This window comes from Podarcis pityusensis, assembly GCF_964106645.2.
Source record: "Podarcis pityusensis genome assembly, chromosome: 9".
In the NCBI taxonomy this organism is placed as follows: Eukaryota; Metazoa; Chordata; class Lepidosauria; order Squamata; family Lacertidae; genus Podarcis; species Podarcis pityusensis.
The window spans coordinates 17,419,479-17,443,704 of NC_138034.1; the positions used below are offsets into that span (position 1 = coordinate 17,419,479).

At 42.8% G+C, this 24,226-nt stretch overlaps 2 protein-coding genes across 6 annotated transcripts in view; one reads left to right on the forward strand and one right to left on the reverse strand.

Annotated features, from left to right (window-relative positions):
- The window catches only part of TEC (tec protein tyrosine kinase), a 75,577-nt gene extending 68,208 nt beyond the window's left edge, over positions 1-7,369 (forward strand). For all 5 annotated transcript variants that reach the window (XM_081019982.1, XM_081019983.1, XM_081019984.1 and 2 more), the window contains 5 exons: positions 952-1,168; positions 2,896-2,960; positions 3,449-3,567; positions 4,151-4,308; positions 6,001-7,369. In XM_081019982.1, the coding sequence (XP_080876108.1) occupies positions 952-1,168; positions 2,896-2,960; positions 3,449-3,567; positions 4,151-4,308; positions 6,001-6,072 (631 nt within the window). In that variant the 3' untranslated portion in view covers positions 6,073-7,369. The remainder of the gene's footprint in view (positions 1-951; positions 1,169-2,895; positions 2,961-3,448; positions 3,568-4,150; positions 4,309-6,000) is intronic.
- A 1,966-nt stretch (positions 7,370-9,335) lies between these two features.
- Positions 9,336-24,208, reverse strand: NIPAL1 (NIPA like domain containing 1). The gene is made up of 6 exons (XM_081020125.1): positions 23,958-24,208; positions 16,352-16,618; positions 14,898-14,954; positions 13,582-13,672; positions 12,150-12,310; positions 9,336-10,397 (listed from the first exon to the last, which is right to left on the reverse strand). Exons 1-6 carry the CDS (start codon positions 23,998-24,000, stop codon positions 9,766-9,768), a joined length of 1,251 nt encoding a protein of 416 aa, XP_080876251.1. The 5' UTR covers positions 24,001-24,208; the 3' UTR covers positions 9,336-9,765.
- Between the last annotated feature and the right edge of the window lie 18 nt (positions 24,209-24,226).

A 24,226-nucleotide genomic window follows, 5' to 3' on the forward strand; every position in this document is an offset into this window, starting at 1 on the left:
AGCTAAAGTGGTGCTTCAGGTTAAGAACAGTTTCAGGTTAAGAATGGGCTTCCGGAACGAATTAAGTACTTAACCCGAGGTACCACAGTATTTTTATTCCACCCTTTGGCTGAAAAAGCTCTCGGAGTATATTTGGTGTTTTGTTGGAGGGGATGCCAGGGAACAGGGAATTATGTTCACACGTGGTGGGGGTTTAAATGTGTACAATTTTTCTGGCAAAGAGTCTTTAAGGAGATAACAGAAATCACTGGGTTAGAGCTGACTGAACGTCCAGAGGTAGCATTATTATCAATTTACGATGGAGTGGAAGGTTTGCAGGCTATGAAGGACTTGTTCACAAAATTATTGACAGCTGCACGCATTATTATAGCCGGGAAGAGGAAGGGGCAGGCAGAATATAAAATAGAAGAATGGTATGAAGAGGTGTGGGGTATAGCTATTAATGATAAATTAACTTGTGCCATTAAGGTAAGATGGGGACTAAGCAGGAGAAATTATTTTGAGGAGATATGGAGGGTGTTTGTAGAATTTGTTCTGTTAAAATGGAAAGGAGTCAAACCATCGCAAGAGGTGTTGAAATTGGAAGCTTGGATAGTTACAATAGAATGGTCTTGGTGGTGGGGTGCACATTTTTATTCTTATTTATTTATGATTATTACTTTGTCAAAATAAATAAAATAATTAAAAAATAATTTAAAAAAGACTCTCATAGTGTCCCACAAATATGAGGAGTCAAACCCTCAGCTCAGTCTTTTAGACATGATGTGCACGAAAAAGCAAATGGAGGGAGTAGGAAAAAACTAACTCAGACACAATTCTTAAAAGTCATAGTGATAAGTCTTATAAATGACCAGCTGGGATAGAAATAGTTCGGGCAGCTTTAGGGAATGGCCAAAGACAGCTGGTCGCTCAGCAGAAGCAATTAAATATATGGATTTTAATTCCTTTCAGGAAGTTGACGCATCCAAAATTAGTCCAGCTGTATGGTGTCTGCACCCAGCAGAGACCTATTTACATAGTGACAGAGTTCATGGAGCACGGCTGCCTTCTGAATTACCTTCGGCAAAGACGTGGACACTTTACAAAAGACCATCTGCTGACCATGTGCCAGGATGTTTGTGAAGGGATGGAGTACCTGGAGAGAAACAGCTTTATTCACAGAGATCTGGTAAATAATATACTGAAGAGTCTTTATATTTTGCTTCGTGTAGAAAACGTAATTATTAAAGAAACTGTTCAAAATGCCACTGTTTCTGGTGGTTTATAAATATTGTCTTACTCAGTGACCAAAGGGAAAGGAAAGCAAGATTCTTATCCCTTAACATATGCCAGAGGTTTTCAACCTTTTTGAGTCCACGGCTCCCTTAACCAACTACATTCTTTCTTCGGCACCCCTGTGGGGCTCAGGAGCCCAGTTATATCACCCCTTGCCTGCAGAGCTGGCAGCCTCTCACCCTTTTTTGAACACCTTCCCTTGTGGAGTGTTCCCTCAGCCTCTCCCCTCTCCTTGGGAGTCCTCCAGGGAGCCACTGTTGCCATCCCTGGTCTCTGAGCTGCCCCCCCCCCGCCCTCCCAGAGGCACAATTCATCTGCAGAGCTTATAACCAGGACTGCTGCAATAAACAGGTGCACAAGCCTTGGGGAGGCAGAGACACAAGAGGGCATCAGAAGAGGGAGGGAAAGAAAGAGGAACAGAGGCCAGTGTTGCCTGCAGCACCCTTGACCATCATTCAAGGCACCCCAGGGTGCCATAGCACACTGGTTAGAAACCACTGGCATATGCTTTACCCTGCATGATGAGTTGCACTTGCCAAAATTCTCACTTTGGCATCTCTGCTAGTATCCTGGTTTTCTTTGCATTTGGTTACCCCATGCTTGCATAGGCTACAGGATACAGTCACTAATGATTTAAGAGTCCCTGGTACATCTGATATTGTTTGTCTTCATCATTAAGTATTGCTTTCTGTTGGAATAGTAGCCAAACTCCTGCTCAGGAGTCGTGCATGGCACTTGAGATCTTTGGACAAGGGCCAGGATACAAATGTAACTAATAAATATGTTATTTTGACTCTCAGATCATTAGGGAACAGATAGCCTTTTCTTTTTCTTATGCTTTCATACGGAAACTTCAAGAGATTTTCAGACTGGGGACTGATTTCAGACAGGTGTATCCCCATGTGAGAGTGAGGCACCAAAGCTACCTACCATTTTTAGCCACCCCAAATATCAGTTTGTGATGTTCAAGTTGGCTTAAGTATTTTATGGAAGCCACTTCAGTACTAGCTGAACTTGGGATCTGGCCAACGAGAGCTTATTATGCAATAAATTTGTTAAGGTCTACAATCCCTATTTGTAATCTTTGCTATAGCTCCTGTCCCTTGAAAATACGCCTGCCTCTCATTCTGCTGCCCTCAATGGCATCCAAAATATGCCTTCACCTGAGGCAGCCACTTGAGGTGTGCTACATGCGGGTGGCGCTGTGGGTTAAACCACAGAGCCCAGAAGGTCGGCGGTTCGAATCCCCACGTTGTTCGGTCCCAGCTCCTGCCCATCTAGCAGTTCAAAAGCATGTCAAAGTGCAAGTAGATAAATAGGTACCGCTCCAGCAGGAAGGTAAACGGCGTTTCCGTGCGCTGCTCTGGTTCGCCAGAAGTGGCTTAGTCATTCTAGCCATATGACCGGAAGCTGTCTGCGGACAAACGCCGGCTCCCTCGGCCTATAGAGCGAGATGAGCGCGCAACCCCAGAGTCGTCCGCGACTGGACCTAATGGTCAGGGGTGCCTTTACCTTTAGGGTTGCCTCTGCACAGTTGCAGTTTTCAAAATTTAAGCTTAGCACATTCTTATCTGGCTGTATCGTCACTGTAAATAATAACATGCCTGTGTTTTCCCTCAGGCTGCTAGAAACTGCTTAGTGAATGAATCAGGGGTGGTGAAAGTGTCTGACTTCGGAATGACAAGGTACTGGACCCTGGAATTTAAGTGGATGCATTTTGCATGGGCAAGTGTGAAAATTACAAGGGGACTGGAATTTGTACCTAGACTGAGGCTGCATAAGCCAAATGCAGCTTTGAAAGGGACTTCTGAAGACTCCCGGGGGCGGGGGGGGGGGTCAGATGATGTCATTGTGATTGGTGGATTCAGAAGTCTTTCCACTCATAGATGGAGACCTGCAGCAGATGCATACCTGAAACTGCAAAAAAAAAACCCAAAGAGTTGCGGTTGTCAAATTCCTGACAGCTCCTAATACATGTGACCAATAAATGCGGGTACAAGTACAGATTACAAGTTGTTGCAGGTTTAAATATTAGTTCCATAGTTAATACTTTCAAATGATGTTTGTGAAGTTTACAAGTAGCCACTAGATGGAGGTGTGAACACTTACTTCTTGATGGGCTTCTAGGGCTGGTTTCAGACTGGAGGAATCATATAGCGTTTTCCTTTTTTAGGTATGTGCTTGATGACCAGTACACAAGCTCTTCAGGTGCTAAGTTTCCTGTGAAGTGGTGCCCCCCAGAGGTTTTCAATTATAGCAGGTTCAGCAGCAAGTCAGATGTCTGGTCTTTTGGTAAGGTGGCTATGTTTTTATTCCATTTTAAATGTGGAGGTATTATTACTATTGGCTACAAACCGCCCACATAATTTGTATTTACTCTTTAGAACTGGGGTGGAGAACACTTTGGCTAGTGGGCCAGATTCTTATCTCACCTACCCCTTGTGGACCAGGTTTGACAGGTGGGCAGAACCGGCCATTTCTCAATCACCTGACATTTTTTACCTTCAAGGGTCTCAGCCCCTTTCAAAGCACTCTTTGAGAGGGGTTTCTGAAGATCTGATAAGCCGAAGCATCATGTGAGAGTCATGGTTGCATGAATAGGCCATCAAACCTTCTCTTAGATGTTACACATAATTTATCTCTTCAGTCCAACTAATTTTTCTCCATATGGCTTATTCTCATTCTTACTGTTCCAGTGTCAGTTCTAAATTATCTTAGAAGACTTGGGACCAGCAGGCATAAAAGACAATAAGTACCTTGCTAGGAATTATTTCCTATTAACATATTTGCCACTACAGATACATGCATGTTCTAGTTTAGATAACATCTCTCTGGTAATCAGCCAACGATCTTTTTGTGTCTCTTAATTTTTCAGGTGTTCTCATGTGGGAAGTATTTACCGAAGGGAAAATGCCCTTTGAGACAAACACGAACTATGAAGTAGTGACTATGGTTAGCCAAGGACACCGTCTATTTCGGCCAAAGTTAGCATCTAAGAATATTTACGATGTGATGTTGTTGTGCTGGCATGAGGTACAGTACCTTATATTTTAGTTGTACATCTCCATGTGATCCCTGATATACAATATTTGTTGTTTAGTCATTTAGTCATGTCCGACTCTTCGTGACCCCATGGACCAGAGCATGCCAGGCACTCCTGTCTTCCACTGCCTGGCGCAGTTTGGTCAAACTCATGCTGGTAGCTCGTCCTCTGTCGTCCCCTTCTCCTTGTGCCCAACATCAGGGTCTTTTCCAGGGAGTCTTCTCTACTCATGAGGTGGCCAAAGTATTGGAGCCTCAGCTTCAGGATCTGTCCTTCTAGTGAGCACTCAGGGCTGATTTCCTTAAGAATGGATAGGTTTGATCTTCTTGCAGTCCATGGGACTCTCAAGAGTCTCCTCTAGCACCATAATTCAAAAGCATCAATTCTTTGGCAATCAGCCTTCTTTATGGTCCAGCTCTCACTTCCATACATCACTACTGGGATAACCATAGCTTTAACTATACGGACCTTTGTTGGCAAGGTAATGTCTCTGCTTTTTAAGATGCTGTCTAGGATATACAATATAGGAATGCTTTATACTTAACTATGAAGACACAGAACAATCAAGGCTAAAGAACAAAGCAAGAAAAGAAGGCAGGATAGCTCAGTTGGTAAAAGCATGAGACTCTTAATCTCAGGGTCGTGGGTTTGAGCCCCACATTGGGTAAAAAGATTCCTGCATTGCTGGGGGTTGGACTAGATGACCCTCGGGATCCCTTCCAACTCCAAAATCTATAGATTCTATATAATTTAAAAGGAGAAATCTAGTACAGACCTAGGGTTTGTGTACACTGGAGCAAACTGGATTTGCACCGACTTGTCTCCCGATTAATGTAGGGGCATCCCGTGGTTTTCCCAGACCTTCCCCTCTTTAAATGCTATTTCCCCCCAATCATTGGAAAGTCCAAAGGGGCCAGGATCAAAGAACCCTGCATTTACAGGGGGAAAGGTAAAACAGTGAAACAGGGAGGGCATCATGCTCCAGTGTGGGCAAGCCTTTTGAGTGGAATTTGCATGGTTCCTGAATTGTAAGAATGAGCAATCCCTACTTGATGGAATCACTTTGGAGGCACAGGTGAGAGATGCCATCAAAAAATAGAAAGGGAGAAGTAATTAGAGAATCCGTGACACCAAGAAGTGACTGGCCTTGTTATAGGACATTGCACCTTCAATTTTTTTGGGGGGGGGGGGAATTAAGTAGAATTGCTTACATCAGATACATGCAAAAAATTTCCCTCTAACAAAATAAAACCTTTATCGTTGTTAGCCAATTCATCCTGATACTTCTAAAGTCTGGGCTTAGTTGGAGGATGGACTATATGATTTAGTAATAGCAGTGAAGAATGAGAAATTATTTGCTTCACTCTCTGTTCTAAAAAATAAAAATCCCCATACTTTTTACCCATTTATTTCCCCTCTGTAACTCAGGTTGGGCTGAAGGTCTCTAATGTTATTTTGAAAATATTTATTTTATTCATTTGCTATTGTCCCCCCCCCCCCCCAATTATTTGTGATCATCTGAGCAGTACACCAGGTGAATTCATGGAAAGGTGGCAGCGGTGGAGCAATCCTCTCTACTACTGAATTATTAGCTTTTACCTGCTTTTTTGTTGTTGTGTTAATAAAGATATTGTTTTAATCAGAATCGACAGCTCACAATAATGGTATCTATTAATTTCTAGAAACCGGAGGGACGCCCTACATTTCAGGATTTGCTGCAGATGATTGATACGATAGCAGAGGATGCTTCTTGAAAAGGCATGAGAGGAACCAAGTTGTTCACAGCAGAGACAGCATTCTGAAAAGCCACGCTCCTGGATGTTGCTTCAAAGGGCCACACACAGAGAGAGGACAACAACGCAGAGTTTCCTTCTCCTTAAGAGGAAGTGTTTTACCAAGATAGCCATAGTTTTCTCAGCCATTTAAACAGTCTGTGAAGTAGACACTGATGAGGGTTGATGAGGTGGAAAACATGGTTCTTGGCTGGGGGAAGAAACAGGATGGAACCGCACTTTGAGCCCTAAATTGCAGAGCAGTAACTGGATTTTATAAAAGTCTCTTCCCACTTCTATCAACCAAATGTTGAGGAGTGGCAAGGACTAGATTCTTCAGCAGCAATGTTTCCAAGGCTTTCCTGAAAATGCAGTGTAACATTGGCTCACCAAAGCTCTAAATATTGCCTTTCGCTCATGATCTTGCAGTGCTCTTTTGTTTTGCTTCCTTTAATAGTTGGCACTGCAGCACCTCTCAGCTGTGCCACCTCAAATGAAGGGCCATGTTCTTTTAATCTTTTCACCTGGACTTTTTCTACAGAATAACTGTAGAGGCAGACCAGAAGCTAGTCCTACGACTACTGCTACTCTGTGCATTGTAGCACTTAGCAGATACAGAAGTGGTGGCTGGATAGTGCGCTTTATTAGCAGAGGCTGGATTCCAAATCCCTCTTCACCAATGAAACCCTTATGGGGATTGTGGACCAACTGCTATCTTTCAACCTAACCTACCTCACAGGGTTGTTGAGAGGCCAAAGGGAGAGAGGACAAGAGATTCTCTTGAGTTTCTTAGAGGAAAGGTGGGATAAAAAAATGTAGAAGTTCTAGTGGATGACAAGCTGCTGCAATTCACCCTGAGCCTATGGATTAGGAAAATGTATTAAATGAAGAAGAAAACCTGCTTAGGGGGGACTTTGACACAGCATTCATATATATATATATAGAGAGAGAGAGAGAGAGTTCACATCCTGTAAATATATACACTGCACACATATATTTATTGTAAATATATACACTGCACACATGTATTTATATGAATGGGACTTTAGGTTTTCTTGAAGGATTTGAAAAGTACAACTTGTTGAATCCTTTTTATGTTGCTCATGTAGCTGAACACATCGCCAAGAGCTGAAAGAGTAAAGTTTCAGCGTTATTATAAACTGAAGAGTTATTGGTCAGTGTGCTGCAGTTGATAAAATGCTCTTCGCAACCCTCATAAAATACTGTACCAAAAATGTGTCTAATAAATAATATGCATATTGTTTGAAATCTTGATAAAGGCTGTGCCACTGATTTTTATTTCCAGACTTGTCTGGAATTAATTTTAACACTTTCGCATTAGGATTCCCCCAAGATGTTTCGCTGCTCTGGTCTGCTGTGCTACACAGTGTGACATTACAAGGAACATTCAAGTCTTCTGCAACTTTCTACCTCTTGGATCATGTGCTGCCTTACTAGACACCCTTAGATGCAGGAGAGAAACTATAACTCAAAAAGGTAGGCCTCCTGACAAATTACATCAAATTATGACTCCTTGTAACCATGAGCTCCATATTATCCAAATTATATCCCCAAGGATAGCAGAATTACCTGCATGAATTCAAGCAGATGACATTTGAATACTTGCTATTTTACATAATACAGTGGTACCTTGGTTTTTGAGTGTCTCAGAAGCCAAACGTTTCGGAACCCGGAAGTGAATGCTTCCATTTTCGAACGTGCCTCGGAAGTCGAACGGCTTCTGAGGCACGTTCCTCAATTTTCTCAATTAAATTTGCCAACTGCTCACTGTGCTTCGGTTGTCGAATGTTTCAGAAGTCAAACGTTCTTCCAGAACAGATTACGTTCAACAACAGAGGTACCGCTGTATTACCTTAGAAAAATTCTAGTCATAGGAAGAGGTGAGACATTTTTTTCAGCTACCTTGCTGGCTTCTGAAATCTGTGTCCACGCAAACTTTCAAGTGTATCTCTAGTACAGCTAGAAAGCAGCTGCTATTAAAATACATATTTTCAAGAAGCTGAATGCTATCCACTACCAACTTTTTCCAAAACTTGCAGCATAGGGTTTGTCCCAACTTCTGCTTGTCCCATGCATAGAAAGCATGGGTCTGAGAGGTTTTCTGCTTGTCTTATGCTTTCTAGGCACAGATGCAGGAAGCTTTGCTTTTGCCCTGCCCTTCCCCCCCGTAAAACCCACTTTTAAGCACTAAATCAGAACAATTGGCAGTTCACGCAAAACCCAATTGCTGTTTTCCGATTTCATAAGAATGATATCACGGCAGCAAAATGGTTTTTTATGTACTCTCCACGTTAACTCGCGAAAAAGAGAATTGCCAAGGTAAGCCTTCTCCAAATTTTCTCAGTTCAGGTTTTCGTACACAAGGAAAGGCTACTTTAGTGTTGTATGAAAAATATTCCCGTATCTGTTTATTTGCTTCATTCAAAAACAACTATGCCAGGTCATATGGAACCAGACCTCCCACCTCTCTGCTCATCAATCCCATTGCTAAAAGTTCCTACAGGAACCAACATAAATTCCCCAAAACACTTTTCTCTCTCATTAAAAAGAAGAAGTGGGCACAAACACATTTTATTGAAACAATATAATCCCCCCCCCCCTTGTTTGGACATCCTAGTATCAAATTTAAAATCTTTATATCAGAAAGTTAACATCTTAAAAATAAGTTTTATTCAAATGTATCAAGTCAAAATTTTTGTACACACACAAAAAATCCTGAATGACATTAAAGACTTCCCTGCACATAAAAGTATGCTTCTCTAATAAACATTTTAAAATACAATGTTTGCTCATTTCAAAAAGGAGGTTAACACTGGGTAAATAAGAGTGCGAACGAATAAGGTATTTCCTCTGATTTTTTTAAAAAAAGGTTTAAGTAATAAAAAAAAATTATAACATGGACAAATGCCATACCTTACAAAAAATAAATAAATTTTAATCTACGGCATCTACTCTGCATGTAAAGGACTCGTTTTCAGATAACTTACGTTATCTTTAGTCACCTTTAGTTGGCACACTTTGTAGAAAATGATCATACATATTACGAAAAAACGGAATTAGTGCTCAAGTAGGAATGTAGCCTGAGGTTTTTCCTGAAACTACTAAAAAAGGTTATCTTGTCTGTTCTCCAGTAATGTGTAATTGATTCCCCATCTCTCTTACTGCCTCCTTCATGTGCGAACAAATTCAAGCTTTGAAGATGTCAGTAAGTGAAAATATGCTATGCTAACTGGCATATGAGAGACCTCTTTCATCAACATACAAGAATTTTGAAAACTAGATACTTTTTCTACCCCTTTTGGACATATGCTGAAAAACTCTGAATAATAAACATCCACTATGCTTAGGTGACAACATTCGGGGAAGTCATGATTTTTACACACAGCAGCAACTTGGCCAAGAAAACCACTATTTCCCCCCAATGCAATGAAACCATAAAGTGCTATCTGTGAAAATATGTTATGTATACAATTCAGTTCTCTTTACCAAGAGCACCACAATTGTCACTGGAGTTCGTATGCTGCCAAAGATGGGAAGTGCACACACACAAAATCATTGTTTCCTTTTCTGATCATTGAGGACACCATCGCAACCACTTTCTGTCCTTCTGAGTACCACTCAGAAGTGTTGTGGTATAGGTTTTCCAAAGATGACTTAGTGGTGGCCACCCCTTTGTTCATTTCCTCGACTGAAGAGAGTGTTATCCTCATCACATGTCAAGGCTGGAGCCTCCATATTCTCCAATAAAGTATGATGAGCCTCGTAACCATGGAGAGGCAAGACTGGCTCCTTTTTAACAGAAGATGTCAACTGGCTCCAGGTGGTGCTGACGTTTTTAAAAGCATGCAGGAAGAAGATGCCTATAATTATGGTGAAGAAGCCACTCAAGGTCCCAATGATATCGCCAAGCTCCATGCTATTCCATTCCTTGAAGAGGATGACAGAGCAGATCACCACCATGGTTGTGAAGCACACATAATAAATGGGTGTCACTAGAGATGTATGAAACACATCCAGTGATTTATTGAGGTAGTTAATCTGAGTACTGATAGACACCACCAAAACAGCTGCCAAAATATAAACCAATGGATGTCGGAAGACGGGCTTCTGATAAAGCATGTCTTTAATAGCAATGCCCAGACCCTTGACAGAGGAGACTGAGAACACACCAATCACTGAACAAATGGAAATGTACACCAGTATATTGCTCTGGCCAAGTCTTGGGGCAACACCAAAAATGAGGACCAGCGAGATCACAATTACGATAGTGGCAAATGCAACAAACACTGTTTGAGAGAAAGAGAAAGGAATATAATTAATGTGTGTGAAGAAGCATTTAATAAAATCACAATCAGGTCACTTTAGCGGGCTGGATCCAGATACCCATGAGCTCACACAATATTCCTATTCTTGGTGAGGGGGTTGGGAGGGCCATTTCTGCTTATTCCCCCAGCAGCTCTCAAAAATCTGCTCCATAACATTTTCAAACAACATGGAAAGCAATGTTGATGGAACTTCATCACTTCCTCCTCCTCCTCTTCCACGAGTGATTCATTTTAGCTCTGGATTCAAGCCAGCATGAAAATCACCAATTAAAGACAGCATAGCTCTTCCCGCTTTGGTGTGGAAATGTAGTTCCATGTATACATTAAAAACCTCTCCATTATCCTCTGAAGACCAAAGAAAGGGCTTTTGTGTACAGAGGAGTGCAAACTTAACACTCCTGCAGTGGGAGTTGTATGCACTCATCGGGCTCTAGATCAGAGGGAAATATATTTCACCTTCCAAGACTCTATGGAACTCTGCTTTGCTTTTGCAAAAAACTAAATTCAGTTCTGCATGCAGGGCTATTGCAGGAGAAGCCAGCTTTCTCAAAGCGGCTCCACTCTGCATTCTATACAATTGTACATTAAGAAGAAAGCTGATGACCATTTTCCTGTGCTTCAACTGGATCCCAGTACTCTACAGCAGACTGGATGCTCTGGCTCCCCAACCCCTATGGGCCTTTTTGTCGGGTGGGGACAGTCACCCACCTATCATCACCATGAAGTCAGATGAAGCATTTTTGTTTGCCCGCGCAGGCAAAGACATAGAGCTTTGCAAGTGTCAACGATCAGCTGACAGGCAGTGGCAGCAAACACCACTTCTGGCAGAGAGCCATGTCTTTACCTGCGACATGGCGTCAAAGGTAGGTCTGGCTGATGTGGCCTCACAGGTCCAAGGGCTGGAGGTTCCCATCTGCTGTTCTATGCAAACAGCAAATGCACAATGGATCAAAGTTTCTCAGCCAAGGGAAGTTCAAGAGAAAGCTCAGCAGCCAGGAATGCACTTTGAACCCAACAATTCAGGGTCCAAAAGAACCTCAGGCATGATGAGGGCTAGGAAAGCACTCTGGAGGAGCCACAATAAACAGTACAGGGTTTAATGGGCCAAATTGCTTTGGTATAAGGGTGCTTCGCATGTCCAACATTGCCTCAGAAGCAAGAGAAAGCCACTGTGTGCCTCCACCCCTCAATTCCTTCAGAGCCAAAGTGCAATGATATTTGCTCAAGCAATTAAACAGGCAGAGTACACAGTAATGTCAAGCTTGACTGCCTAACAAAATTAGTTTCCTGATCTCTGCAAAGCTACACACCCCTGCACCTGTCTGCATGGCAGAAGAGATTATGGGTCCCACCCAACGTTTACTTTCCCCTGCTTTTATTGTTTGGTACTAGCAGCAGAGAGGGTGAAAGGACAATGTCAAGTGATACCAATGTCTGATCTGAACATTCACAGATCACAACTGCAAAGAGCCTGGGAGTAGTGGGGAAACAGGGTGCATCCACCTAGTGGGGTTGCCAGTCTAGAATCCAGGCCCATCTAACATCCTACATTGGATGTAACATGGCAATGGGGGTCTCTGCATTGTAGAGTACAATATGCACAGTCCACAATCCATCAACCCTATAAATGAGCACGTTCTGCAGTAAAGCAGAAACTCCAACAAGGTAAGCTTTGCATTTACTTGTCCCAAGCCAATCATCTGAATGACATACCTGGGTCTTTTAGCTTTATCTCCATTTCATCCAATGATGTAACCTGTTCCTCTTCAGGTGCATGAATCACCATCACAGTGGACCCCAAAATGCTCAATACGCAGCCCAGCTTCCCATGAATATTGAGCTCTTCATTCAAAAAATAGGAAGATAATATGGCGCTAATTGGATTTAAACGAAAAGAACACCACCTTAAATATAGCATGTAACAATATCTAGAAGGTCGAAACTATAAATATGACACATTGAAAAACTGAAGTTTAACCACAATGAAAAAGAACAAAGGAAAATACAATGCATATTTGCGAAGGAAGACAAGGCTAGTTCGTGTACATATCTGTGGCACCACACCCTAAAGAATATTGCAGGGCAGTGACCTGAAAATTTCCTGCTCTTGCCGATTCTGTGGAATGCCATTCCCTCTGCCATATATGAGCAAGCAACCATCAGCTGCACCCGATGTCTTATAAAGACTTATCTTTTCCCCCACTTTCCCTGACCCATAAGAATGGGCTCTGCTTTATATTTATGAATCCCTTCAATCTATGTTCCTTTCCGTTTAAAGAAAGGGGGGAGACTATACAAAGGATGTGTCTTTTCATGCCTGCATCACATGCTCCTATTCCACAACACAGAAAGTGTTAGACAGGTGCAGGTGTACACTAGCTCTCCTAAAAGACAAGTCATCGTCTCAGCTTGATAAGCACCATAAATTGTTCATCGACTCGCTGTTTCCGAAGCACAGCATTTCAAATATCACCTAGTGAAATCAAAAGCTTGATGCCACTGGGCTTAATGTGGAATTTAATGCCATATGTGGTAAAATATCACATTACGAAGAAAGGCACTTGGTTCTGCAGAAAACATGAGGTTATTTCCATTTGTTTCAGCTGATTTTTAAGCAGTTGGCAATATGCTCTTCTCAGAAGAAATATTGTGTATTTTACGTATGAAATTTAAAAAGGAAGCTGCTCTGTATCAGATTCAGACTGTAAAACCACTGCCACCACTTAGGCCTTCCCCAGATGGACACCTGTGGACCAATTAAACCATTGGAGTCGCCTGGCACCTGCCAATGTAATTTTTATGCTAGGCAAAAGCCTTTTTAAAAAATTGTTACAATTTAATATTTTCATCATGCTGCTTTTAGTATGTTACCTGTACATTTATAACCATTCTCTTTTCTATTTCGAAAGACTGCCTAAATAGACTTCTGCTCTGGTTCAGAGAGGCTGCTCTTATTTTTGTTGCTTCTGGGGCAAGGCGCCCCAAGAACTTGCCTGAAGGACGTGGTAGAAATATCCACAATAAAACAAGAGTGTAAGAGCTGGCAACTTGCTAAACTTGCTTTCGGCCCAGTCAAATGACAGATTTCAGAGTGCTTAATAGAGTGTACTGGATGTTGCTATAAGGAAAATAAATTTGTACTGACCTTATGAGAACACTCAGGGCACCCAAAGGGGTGACCAAAGTGGCTGGTGCAAAGGCATAGGCGGCAAAGTTTGCTGCTTCCCCTATTCCCACTGCAAAAGAAACTGCTGTTAGCAAGGCAACTGAGATTTCCCGACAGTTGCAAGAACCTTGTTGTAAATGTGTGCTAATAGTTCCAACCTAGAAAGAATTTATACGTCCAGTGACAACTTTGAAGCATGAAGTACTGCAATACCTCAAGGACCGCCTCTTTCCATATGAACCTACCTAGACCCTGAGATCATCTTCTGAGGCCCTTCTTCATGTGCCTCCTCCTCGAGAGGTGCGGAGGGTGGCAACACGAGAACGGGGCCTTCTCTGCAGTGGCTCCCCGTCTGTGGAATGCTCTCCCAAGGGAAGTTCACCTGGCGCCTTTATTATACACCTTTAGGTGCCAGGCAAAAATGTTCCTTTTTAACCAGGCCTTTGGTTGACCTGAAAGACATCCTATACCCTTTTAAAATGCGGCTCTTTTTTGGGGGGGGGGGTTATTGGGTTATTGTTTTTATTTTGATTTCATATATTGTGATCTTTTCTGAGACCTCTGGGTGTGTGGTGGTATATAAATTCAATCAATCAATTGAAGTTGAGAAAGATCTTAAATATATGTGCAAAGATATATGTGCAAATATATGTTTGTTGGAAACAAAAGTGTTGTGCCTTTCAAAAGTAGCCCCTAAGCTATAACCTCACTGTCTGTAAACAAATGAAGTTATTGTTCTGTTCTAAGAGTGCCTCATCCTTACTTAGATCCTCGGGGTGAGGATTAAGAGGTCACAGGTTTCCCATCACCTAATTGTAATACCTTGCTGCTGGGAGACATGAATGCTGCCAGAGTTATTTATGGAAGACCTCTGCCGTGGGAACAACAGGGAGAGATTTCTCTAATAACACAACTATAATAGTGGCCATCTTACCCAGCAGCCATCTTAAGTGAGGGTGTCTGCTGCAATATCCGGGAAACCACCATGGCCAAATCATGGGTTGAGGAAACACCACACATTTAAAACACATCACCCCGCCCCCCACTCCAGCAAGGAATCCTGGGAGCTATAGCTTAACACTCACAGAGCTACAATCCTTAAGCTACAGCTTCCAGGAAGTGTGCTTTTAAACTACTTTAAATGTATGGTGTGTGCACAGTCATGGTTTCCAAACAAGTATACGCACATAAGCTTTAAACACCAGTGCATTCCTACAAGAAAAAACTGCCATTTGGCAATGTGTGAAGCTTCCTGTATACTTTTAAAACAAATAGAGAAGCTCTTTAATACTCACTTGAAAGCAGCCCTGCCCACCACAGCCATTCCTTCAGGTAAGAGTGCCCACCCTGTCCTTAAAAGAGAGAGAAAGGCACTATTTTCAGTGAAAAGAATCAAGGAAAAGCCATAAAATATTTGAGGTATACCTTCTTGCTTGTTTTCATATTTTTAAAAAGTGCTCTCTTATCCAAGCAAACCTCTAAGCCAGGCATAGGGAAACTCGCCCCTCCAGATGTTTTCGGACTACAACTCCCATCATTCCTAGCTAACAGGACCAGCGGTCAGGGATGATGGGAGTTGTAGTCCCAAAACATCTGGAGGGCCGAGTTTGCCTATGCTTGCTCTAAGCAGTTTCTTTACTCCATTACTCTACCTGGCAACGCCAAAGAGAAAAGCTGGATGGTAAAACAATCCAAAGTCTAGGGAATTTATTCTAATGTACAGTTATTCTACTGTGTGCCAACATTGAAAGTAGTAATATTAACAGTAACAAAGATTTACATTTTGTATTAATTTCATGCCGCGTCAAGAACTTATTTAGCTGAAAAGTGAGTCAATATTGCAAGCTCCCAAAACAAACTGCTCACAAATTCATAACACAGAAGTTGTTATCCACTCTTCACAGCACTCCAACTATGACTATTTGGACTACTGCAATGCGCTCTACGTGGGGCTACCTTTGAAGGTGACCCGGAAACAACAACTAATCCAGAATGCGGCAGCTAGACTGGTGACTGGGAGCGGCCACCAAGACCACATAACACTGGTCTTGAAAGACCTACATTGGCTCCCAGGACGTTTCCGAGCACAATTCAAAGTGTTGGTGCTGACCTTGAAAGCCCTAAATGGCCTCGGTCCAGTATACCTGAAGGAGCGTCTCCATCCCCATCGTTCAGCCTGGACACTGAGGTCCAGTGCCAAGGGCCTTCTGGCGGTTCCCCCACTGTGAAAAGTGAGGTTACAGGAAACCAGGCAGAGGGCTTTCTTGGTGGTGGCGCCTGCCCTGTGGAATGCTCTCCCATCAGATGTCGAAGAAATTAATGACTATCTGACGTTCAGAAGACACCTGAAGGCAGCTCTGTTTAGGGAAGTTTTTAATGACTGATGTTTTAATGTATTTTTAATCTTTTGTTGGAAGCCGCCCAGATGGCAGGATATAAATATTAAATTATTATAATTATAATTATAATTATAATTATATTATGACAGTTTCAAATACATATTTCAGAAATACAAGCTGTGCTTTTGGGCTTGAGCTTTTGAACATTTAAGTAGAGGCTGGTTACAAATTTGAATGTTATAAAGCGCAGTGCTATTTTTTTTCTGGAAAAAGAGGTGCGAGAACTCACTACAAACGCCTCCCTTGTTCTGATAACGGCAATGGCACCCACCTGAGAGGTGCTAGAACTGAGGTCTGGCGAATTCCAGCTTTTAAAAAAAGCTCTGTATAAAAGAATAAGTATTTCTTACCTGCTCTAGTGAACCCCTTTTCAGCCAACTGTAAAAGGCCCTTCTTTTTCAATATAAAGCTGGAACCAACGAAGATACTTGAGCCTATAGCCAAGGCGACACCTACATACAAGCTGTATTTGCTTCCTGTGGGCACCGAAACACTCAGCTCGGTTTCATTGGAATATCTGCCGGAATAGGCAAAGAAAGAAGCTTCTAGCTTTGATACATTGAGGATTTGACACCAGGCATGATGAGAGTTGGGGCAGACCAGAGGAAACACGTCACCTGGGAAAAGAAGAAAATTATATATATGACTGAAGCACATCAAATCCGCACACACAAAAGACTAAAAGCAACCATGCACATCTGTAACAAATGAAAACTCTTGCCCCCGCTCCAGGTTTTCATAGAGCTTATTACTACATTGAGAAGCCCATCTTCTAATACTGCCGCTTCCAAGGCAGGAAGCAATTAATAATCACTGAAAACATCCATTAAAAATGAAAGCGAAGAATAATGCGATACTTAACAATGCATAAGAAGGCCGTAACTACGTCAAGCCTCTGGAATTTGTCTTTATATCTCACTTGTCTTGGAGCAAAGGAACAAAGCAAGGAAAGTTTTCCCAATTTTGAATTTGGCTCGACAACAAAGTAAAACAGTTCTAAGTTTGAAGATGAGGGGAGAAGATTGATGAGAGGTTCCTAGTTTTCAGGAGCAGCTTCTAGAATACCACAGTGATGCACTGATATAGATAGCATCGTATGGACAATTGCCAACCTATATATTTCTATAAACGGAAACAACAGTATGCATGTAGTTTCTCACAAAAAACAAAAACCTGACCCAGTAATACCATCCCTGGAATTAACACTGGGGAGATATATAAACAGCCCTGGGATAAATATTATGGATGGTAGATAAAATACATTAATAAATAAAATAATCAATATGAACATATTTTCCTAACAGATCTCTCCTCACCAAAAGAGAATATTTTACTTCTAAGAGTCTTCTTTAGAATGCACAGGAATGTAAAACAGGGCCTCAAACTGATTTGGACCACTCATCCCTCTCACCCTGTGTCAAGTATTCTGACTGGCAGCCGGTTCCCAGGGTCTCTAGCATGCAGCAGAGTGATGTTGACAGGCAGCTGGGAGGGGGAGGCGTGCGGAGGAAAATGGCTGAAGGCAGAATTTGTGTCTGAATAGCATGGGGAGACTTTTTAGAGAGCTGTCCCAGAGAGGCAGGCACCCCAAGAGATACGTAAGACTAAACAGGGAGCTAAATAATCAGCAGAGTCCTAGGTTACTTTCAGAAGAGCATTGCATCAGACACCGGTTCTGTTGCCAAATCTCGCATTAGTTGAATTTCATGCAAACTAATATGGGTCCATATAGTTAAAGCTATGGTTTTCCCAGTAGTGATGTATGGAAGTGAGAGCTAGACCATAAAGAAGGCTGATCACAGAATTGATGCTTTTGAACTATGGTGCTGGAGGAGATTCTTGAGAGTCCCATGGACTGAGAAACCTATAAATACTGAAGGAAATCAGCTCTGAGTGCTCACTGGAAGGACAAATCCTGAAGCTGAGGCTCCAATAATTTGGCTACCTCATGAGAAGAGAAGACTGCCTGGAAAAGACCCTAATGTTGGGAAAGATTGAGGGCACAAGGAGAAGGGGACGGCAGAGGACGAGATGGCTGAACAGTGTTCTCAAAGCTACCAACATGAGTTTGGCCAAACTGCGGGAGGCAGTGGAAGACAGGAGTGCCTGGTGTGCTCTGGTCCATGGGGTCACGAAGAGTCGGACATGACTAAACGACAACAATATGGGATTTACTTAGTCTGGAGGGGGAAAGTTAATTGGCACCGGGTGGGTGGGCCCTTCATGAATATACATTCCCCGGAAGAAAGTCATTCATTCATGAAGTTTTCATCATGATCCCCTGCCATCCAAGTACTGGGGGTGGGGTGGGGAATGGGAGGCAGCGGGAGACAGATGGTCCCTTCATTTCAGCAAGGACTTGAGCGTAAAGCAGATTCCCTCTTTTTTTTTAAGCAAATGGTTTTGCTTACAGATGGGTAACAGCACGATGTCCGGGTGGCGATTTAACAGCTAGAGGAGATTGCAGACCACAGTGCTGCTCGTTCCAATTTTTCAAATGCTACCTACGTCTAGCAATGCAATTTTTTTTTTTAAAAAAAGATTTTTTTAAAGCTAACAATGCAATTCTTGGCACAACGAAGAGCGGGGGGGGGGGGATACCACCACAACTTACAGTGCACATTCTTGGTTGTGGAGAGAGAGGTCCCCTTAAAAGCAGAGAAGCAGGCTCTACCTTTATAGTTGTCCCAAACAGTTAAATAATGAAGTTATTGCTCCTCTTTAAAGAGGAGTCCAGAATCCAGTTTCTTCCTTCTCTCAGCTGCTAGGAGGTGAACCGCATGAGTCAAGGAGCACCGATGGACAAAGGCACTCAAATACTAAACACATACTAATGTCGCCACAAGAAGCCTCCTCAGCAATCTTTCTCCACATGGTATTCCTTTGAATATATCTCATTTCTGAAGCAAGATTGCTTCATCACATGCACAGGTCCCCTCAATGCCCAAGGTATAAAGTGCTATTTATTCATCATTTCTGAGGTAAAGTTATTTACCATTCAGAAGTCAAATACACATTTATTTGTATCTGCAGGGCAAAAGATTGCATCTTAAAAAAAGGAACTGTAGTCTGGAGTAACACACACAGAGAGAGACAGAGAGAGGAATATTGGTTGTTGCTGGGGGCAGTAGCAAAATCTTATTAGACCAGTGGTCTCTCAATAGTCTTCTGAAATGAATACATAAACGGAAAGTATTAAGTGAGATCAGCTGGGTAGCAGCTTAATTTTTTGTGTTGTTTTTGTTTAAATGTCTTTGGTTACTTCTCTTTTCTCACAAATACTGTAATTAAATAAGTTAAGCTTTTATATTATTGCTATAGATTTGAATCCTTGAATATCTTGTCTTGTGAAGAATACAGAAGTTTTAATATTAAAATGCCATTGAAGTCAGAAAGCACATTGAATTCATCTTCTGGAAGTGGTATGACAAGGTTTTTATTTGAGAAGATATTTCAGCTAGGAATTCAACGTAAGTCTAACTTACTGTGTACATGTGTGACAGAAACCAAGGACAGCATAAAAAACCATTTTCTTCCACTACACTAAAATTTGATATAAAATCCAAATTTCACTCATCACAATAGCAGACTTCAATTGTTGAGTAAAAAAAGAAAATGATACCCGGTAAAACAACAGAAGTGTTTTGGTGTTTTCAAAAGATGGCTTAATATTATACATGGCCCGCTCAGATATCACTGGCAGCATGTTAGCTTTAACATCAGATTTTCCTCAGAAAGGGTAAATAGCAGACAAAGTTAGCAAGGGTAGATGTACTCCTTCCCTTCTTAATGGAAATAAATACTTCAAATAAAGTACTGTAATGTGCAATTATCCTCTCAAAACTAGAAGGGCAGATAAAGATTTTCCTCATGAGCACTTCCATCTCACATTCCCGCCAAAAACCGAGAGACAAAATTGCAGCCCATCAAGTTCCATTCAAAGCAGCCTGCAAGTTGAACTACCTGCCACCTAGAACCTCAGAGGTTAATGGGCACCTGCGAAGCACTTTTGCAAAACGAAGAAAGGGAAACGGAGATAATTATCAACCAAACTACATGATTGATAGCTAACTTTTGATATGTATACAAGAGGAGGGAGATGAAGGGAGGAGTAGGAAGCAAACACCTGGACAATGACTCGCAGTGTTTACATATTTCAGAATGCTGCAGTTTCACTGACAGAAGGGCCGCATTGCTTTGATGACTACTCTCAGTTTCAACAGAAAATAACTGTGCGTGTGTGCCCAGTCAGATTGAGTCAGATCAGATTTTCATTTCAATGAGACTTATCTTGCTTTCGGTGCCAGACATTTGCCAACTCACTTCCTACGAAACACACTGCTCTCATTTGCTACAATCAACAAAGCAGCACCACTTCAAATATACGTTCTGTGCAGCTTTAAATTGAGGGCTTATAACCTAGTCACATGAGCTTTTTTGTAGAACAACTGCAGTTATAGAATCACAGAATTGTAGAGTTGGAAAGGACCCCGAGGGTCACAGAGTCCAACCCCCTGCAATGCAGAAATCTCAACTAAGACATCCATGACCCATGACTATCCAACCTCTGCTTAAAAGTCTCAGATCAGAAATCACACATCGTTTTCACATCACTTGAGCGCTGTGCCCCACAGTGGAAGAAGCCATTAGCTCCAAACTGGTTCTGCCAGTGCTTTATAGAGATGTTCACATGTTCAGTTCAATTGACAACACCTGTCATGTGACCTGATATCATGCTTTCAATGGATGCCTCCCTGACGAGGTGAGAATAAAAGGTAAATTAATAAGTGGCAAACCTTTCACTAGGTAATCAAGCAATTCTGAAAGTTAACACATGAACTACATTATATTGCTGATATAAATATCAAAGGGCAGTACCTTTCCACCTGGTAATAAATTACATCATATTATACCATTTCCCCACCCTGTGACAAACATCACCCTATGCAGTTTCCTGTACAGTCATACCTCGGATTGAATGTGCTTCAGGTTGAGCACTTTCGGGTTACACTCCGCGGCGTGCGTGGGTTGTGTTTTGCCGCTTCCGCGCATGCGCGTGACATAATTTTGAGCGTCTACACATGCGCAAGCGGCGAAACCCGGAAGTAATGTTACTTCCGGGTTTCGCCGCTTGCGCATGCGCAGACGCTCAAAATTATGCCACGCGCATGCGCGGAAGCGGCAAAACACAACCCATGCACGCGCAGACGCAGTGTTGCGTCTTATGTTCTATTCAGGATGCGAACGGGGCTCCGGAATGGATCCCGTTCGCATCCCGAGGTACCACTGTACAGAAGAACCTTGGTTTTCGAACGTAATATGTTTCGGAAGTCTGTTCAACTTCTGAGGCATGTTCGAAAACAGAAGCATTCACTTCCGGGTTTTTGGTGTTCGGCTTCTGAAAAGTTTGGCACAGTGCCGGATTTACGTATAAGCTAAACAAGCTATAGCTTAGAGTCCCACTCTCTTGGGGGAACCAAAAAAATTTAAAGGAAAAAAACCTGGATGTACATTTCCAAAATATAAGATAAAAAACAAATAAAATAAAACCTACATACAGCAACAGTGTTTTGTGTTGTGTAGGCTCCCATGATGTAAGTAATGGGCCCCGCCTGCTGGCCTGCTCCCTAAAGTATCACTGGTTTGCTCATTTCTATATATAGGGTGCCTGCATTCTGCATGGAATGTATTTCAGTTCAACAATTACTTCGATAAAATATATATTTTGTTATGTGCAAATGGCTTTAGATACCTATTAGGTCCATAAATTACCATATAGCATATATTCAACACAAAAAACAGCGGCAGTTTGTTGCTGACAAAGGACAGCTGGACATATAAAGGGCCCCATTACCTTCAGTAGCTTAAGGCCTCATCAAACCTAAATCCAGCCCTGGTTCGGCAGCTGAGACGTTCAAAAACTGAGGTTTGACTGTACAGTGTATTGAGTAAAACCACTTCTGTCCTCTCATTATCCTATTTCATCCTTTTTACTATGATTCCACACTCATGGAACTACATTTTTATTCGAGACCTACTCTTGCAGGGCCTTTCTACCATAAGTGTAAATAAACCATCTATCATAAAGACACTGCAGTCTCTGCTGCCTCATTCATAAGGAAACACGAACCCTGAGTCAGTGGAGGACCTTGGGGTCTCCAATTTCAATGGCGCAACCCCACTGCCTTTCACGCTTCATTCTAAATAATAGCTGTGCAGCCGAACTGGTCGCACTCCCCTAAATTTGCCTCTACCTGGGTATGTGGCCAGAAACCCTGAAATCTCACACTGCTCAGAGACTGGAGTGGCACAAAACAATATAATACAGCTGAAATATGGCTAGCCATACAATCTTTGGCATGCATTATTTCACAGCAGTTGAAACAGAGGTGCTTTCTTCAAATTTTAAGGGTATTGCTTTATTAGTGGTTGGGCTCATGCATTTCATATTATTACTTGCAAGCTGCTCTTTGATTTCCCCCCACAAAAATTATAAAGAGTTGTGTACTGTGCAAATACAACAAATAATCTATAATGCTGCCCTCGACCCTTTTTATGGAGACACCCAATCAACAGGGACAGCTTTCCCACCACTGCACCACATATCAGAGGGAAGTTTAACCTGTTGCATTTCTGCTCCCAGCTGAGCAGTGTTAGAAACTGAGATATGAAAGCTAGGAGATAAATGGCACCTTAAACCTAGCTCATGGGCGCCACAATGGAATGTCTAGGCACATTTTTTTAAATAACAAGAATACAAGGCTGAAAATGAATGAACTGCAGCTAAAATCTTATGTTCATTTTTCACATGTTCTAATCCTTCCCCTGCCAACCCCCCCTAATATTTTTAAGAGGATCTCTTCTCCAGTCTTCAGAGAGTAGCTGGAAGTGGGGAGGCAGAAAAAGGTCCTCCTTTCCTTCCACTCTGCTGTTTTAATCTGATATCTTAGGCGCAAAACTGAGCCCAGAGCTCAGAAACTGCTGGCGCTAATGAAATTCCTGGTTGCAAAATGCACCTAGAACAAGGCAGTTGAGCTCTGCAAAGAAATGTTGGCCGCTCTGGGCAGGCAGAAAGAAGGGGGATTTTGAGAAAGCCAATGCCTTGGAGGAGCAGGTGCAGATATCATGGGTGCCAACTCCCTGGGGCCCTGAGCACCCAAAAATTTCCCATGAAGGTGTCAGGCACCCACAAATTTTGGCGCATGGCCCCCACGGCCTCAGGCCCCCACGATCTCAGGGCCAAGTTGGCACTCCTGGCAGAGACCATGCTGCCTCCAAAACCTCAAGCAACTCGCAGAATTAGGGCTTCCAAAAAGCAGAGACATCACCTTACCAACAAAGGTCTGTATAGTTAAAGCCATGGTTTTCCCAGTAGTGATGTATGGAAGTGAGAGCTGGATCATAAAGAAGGCTGATCGCCGAAGAATTGATGCTTTTGAATTATGGTGCTGGAGGAGACTCTTGAGAGTCCCATGGACTGCAAGAAGATCAAACCTATCCATTCTTAAGGAAATCAGCCCTGAGTGCTCACTGGAAGGACAGATCCTGAAGCTGAGGTTCCAATACTTTGGCCACCTCCTGAGAAGAGAAGACTCCCTGGAAAAGACCCTGATGTTGGGAAAGATGGAGGGCACAAGGAGAAGGGGACGACAGAGGACGAGATGGTTGGACAGTGTTCTCGAAGCTACCAGCATGAGTTTGACCAAACTGCGGGAGGCACTGGAAGACAGGAGTGTCTGGCGTGCTCTGGTCCATGGGGTCACGAAGAGTTGGGCACGACTAAACGACTAAACAACAACAACAAACCAAAAGAACTTCCCCTGGCTGGAGCAGAATATCCTCAGGTGTTTATTCCCTCCCCCTCCACCTCTCGATGTGGAAATCAGGCATCAACAAGGGGATGTGGGGTGGGATGCGATTTCGGGGGGAGGAGTACCCCGCGCGACAACGACTGACCTTCGCGGCACGCGCTCCGGAGGGACGCCGCTTTCTCCCCCATGGCACTTTCTTCAAAGGCGCGCTGCGCCAGAATCGCGTCCCCTTACGCACTGCTTTCGCTACCGTGCCAAACGCAGAAAGCTCTCGCCGCTTCCAAGGCGAGCCCGCCCCCTTTCCGCTTGGAAGAAGGAGCGCTTTCTCGCCGCCTCTCCCTCGCCGGCCAATCGCAGCCCCAGGGCGGGAGTGGAGGGCAGAGCGCGCCGACCTCCCAAGCGCCTCTCGCTTCT

Coding starts and splice junctions, on each gene's coding strand:
- NIPAL1 (XM_081020125.1), bottom strand. CDS start 24,000: ATGGGGGAGAAAGCGGCGTCCCTCCGGAGCGCGTGCCGCGAAG. Junction 16,619..23,957: donor CCGGAGCGCGTGCCGCGAAG/GTCAGTCGTTGT, acceptor TTCTTTTCCCAG/GTGACGTGTTTCCTCTGGTC. Junction 10,398..12,149: donor GATAAAGCTAAAAGACCCAG/GTATGTCATTCA, acceptor TCTCTCAAACAG/TGTTTGTTGCATTTGCCACT.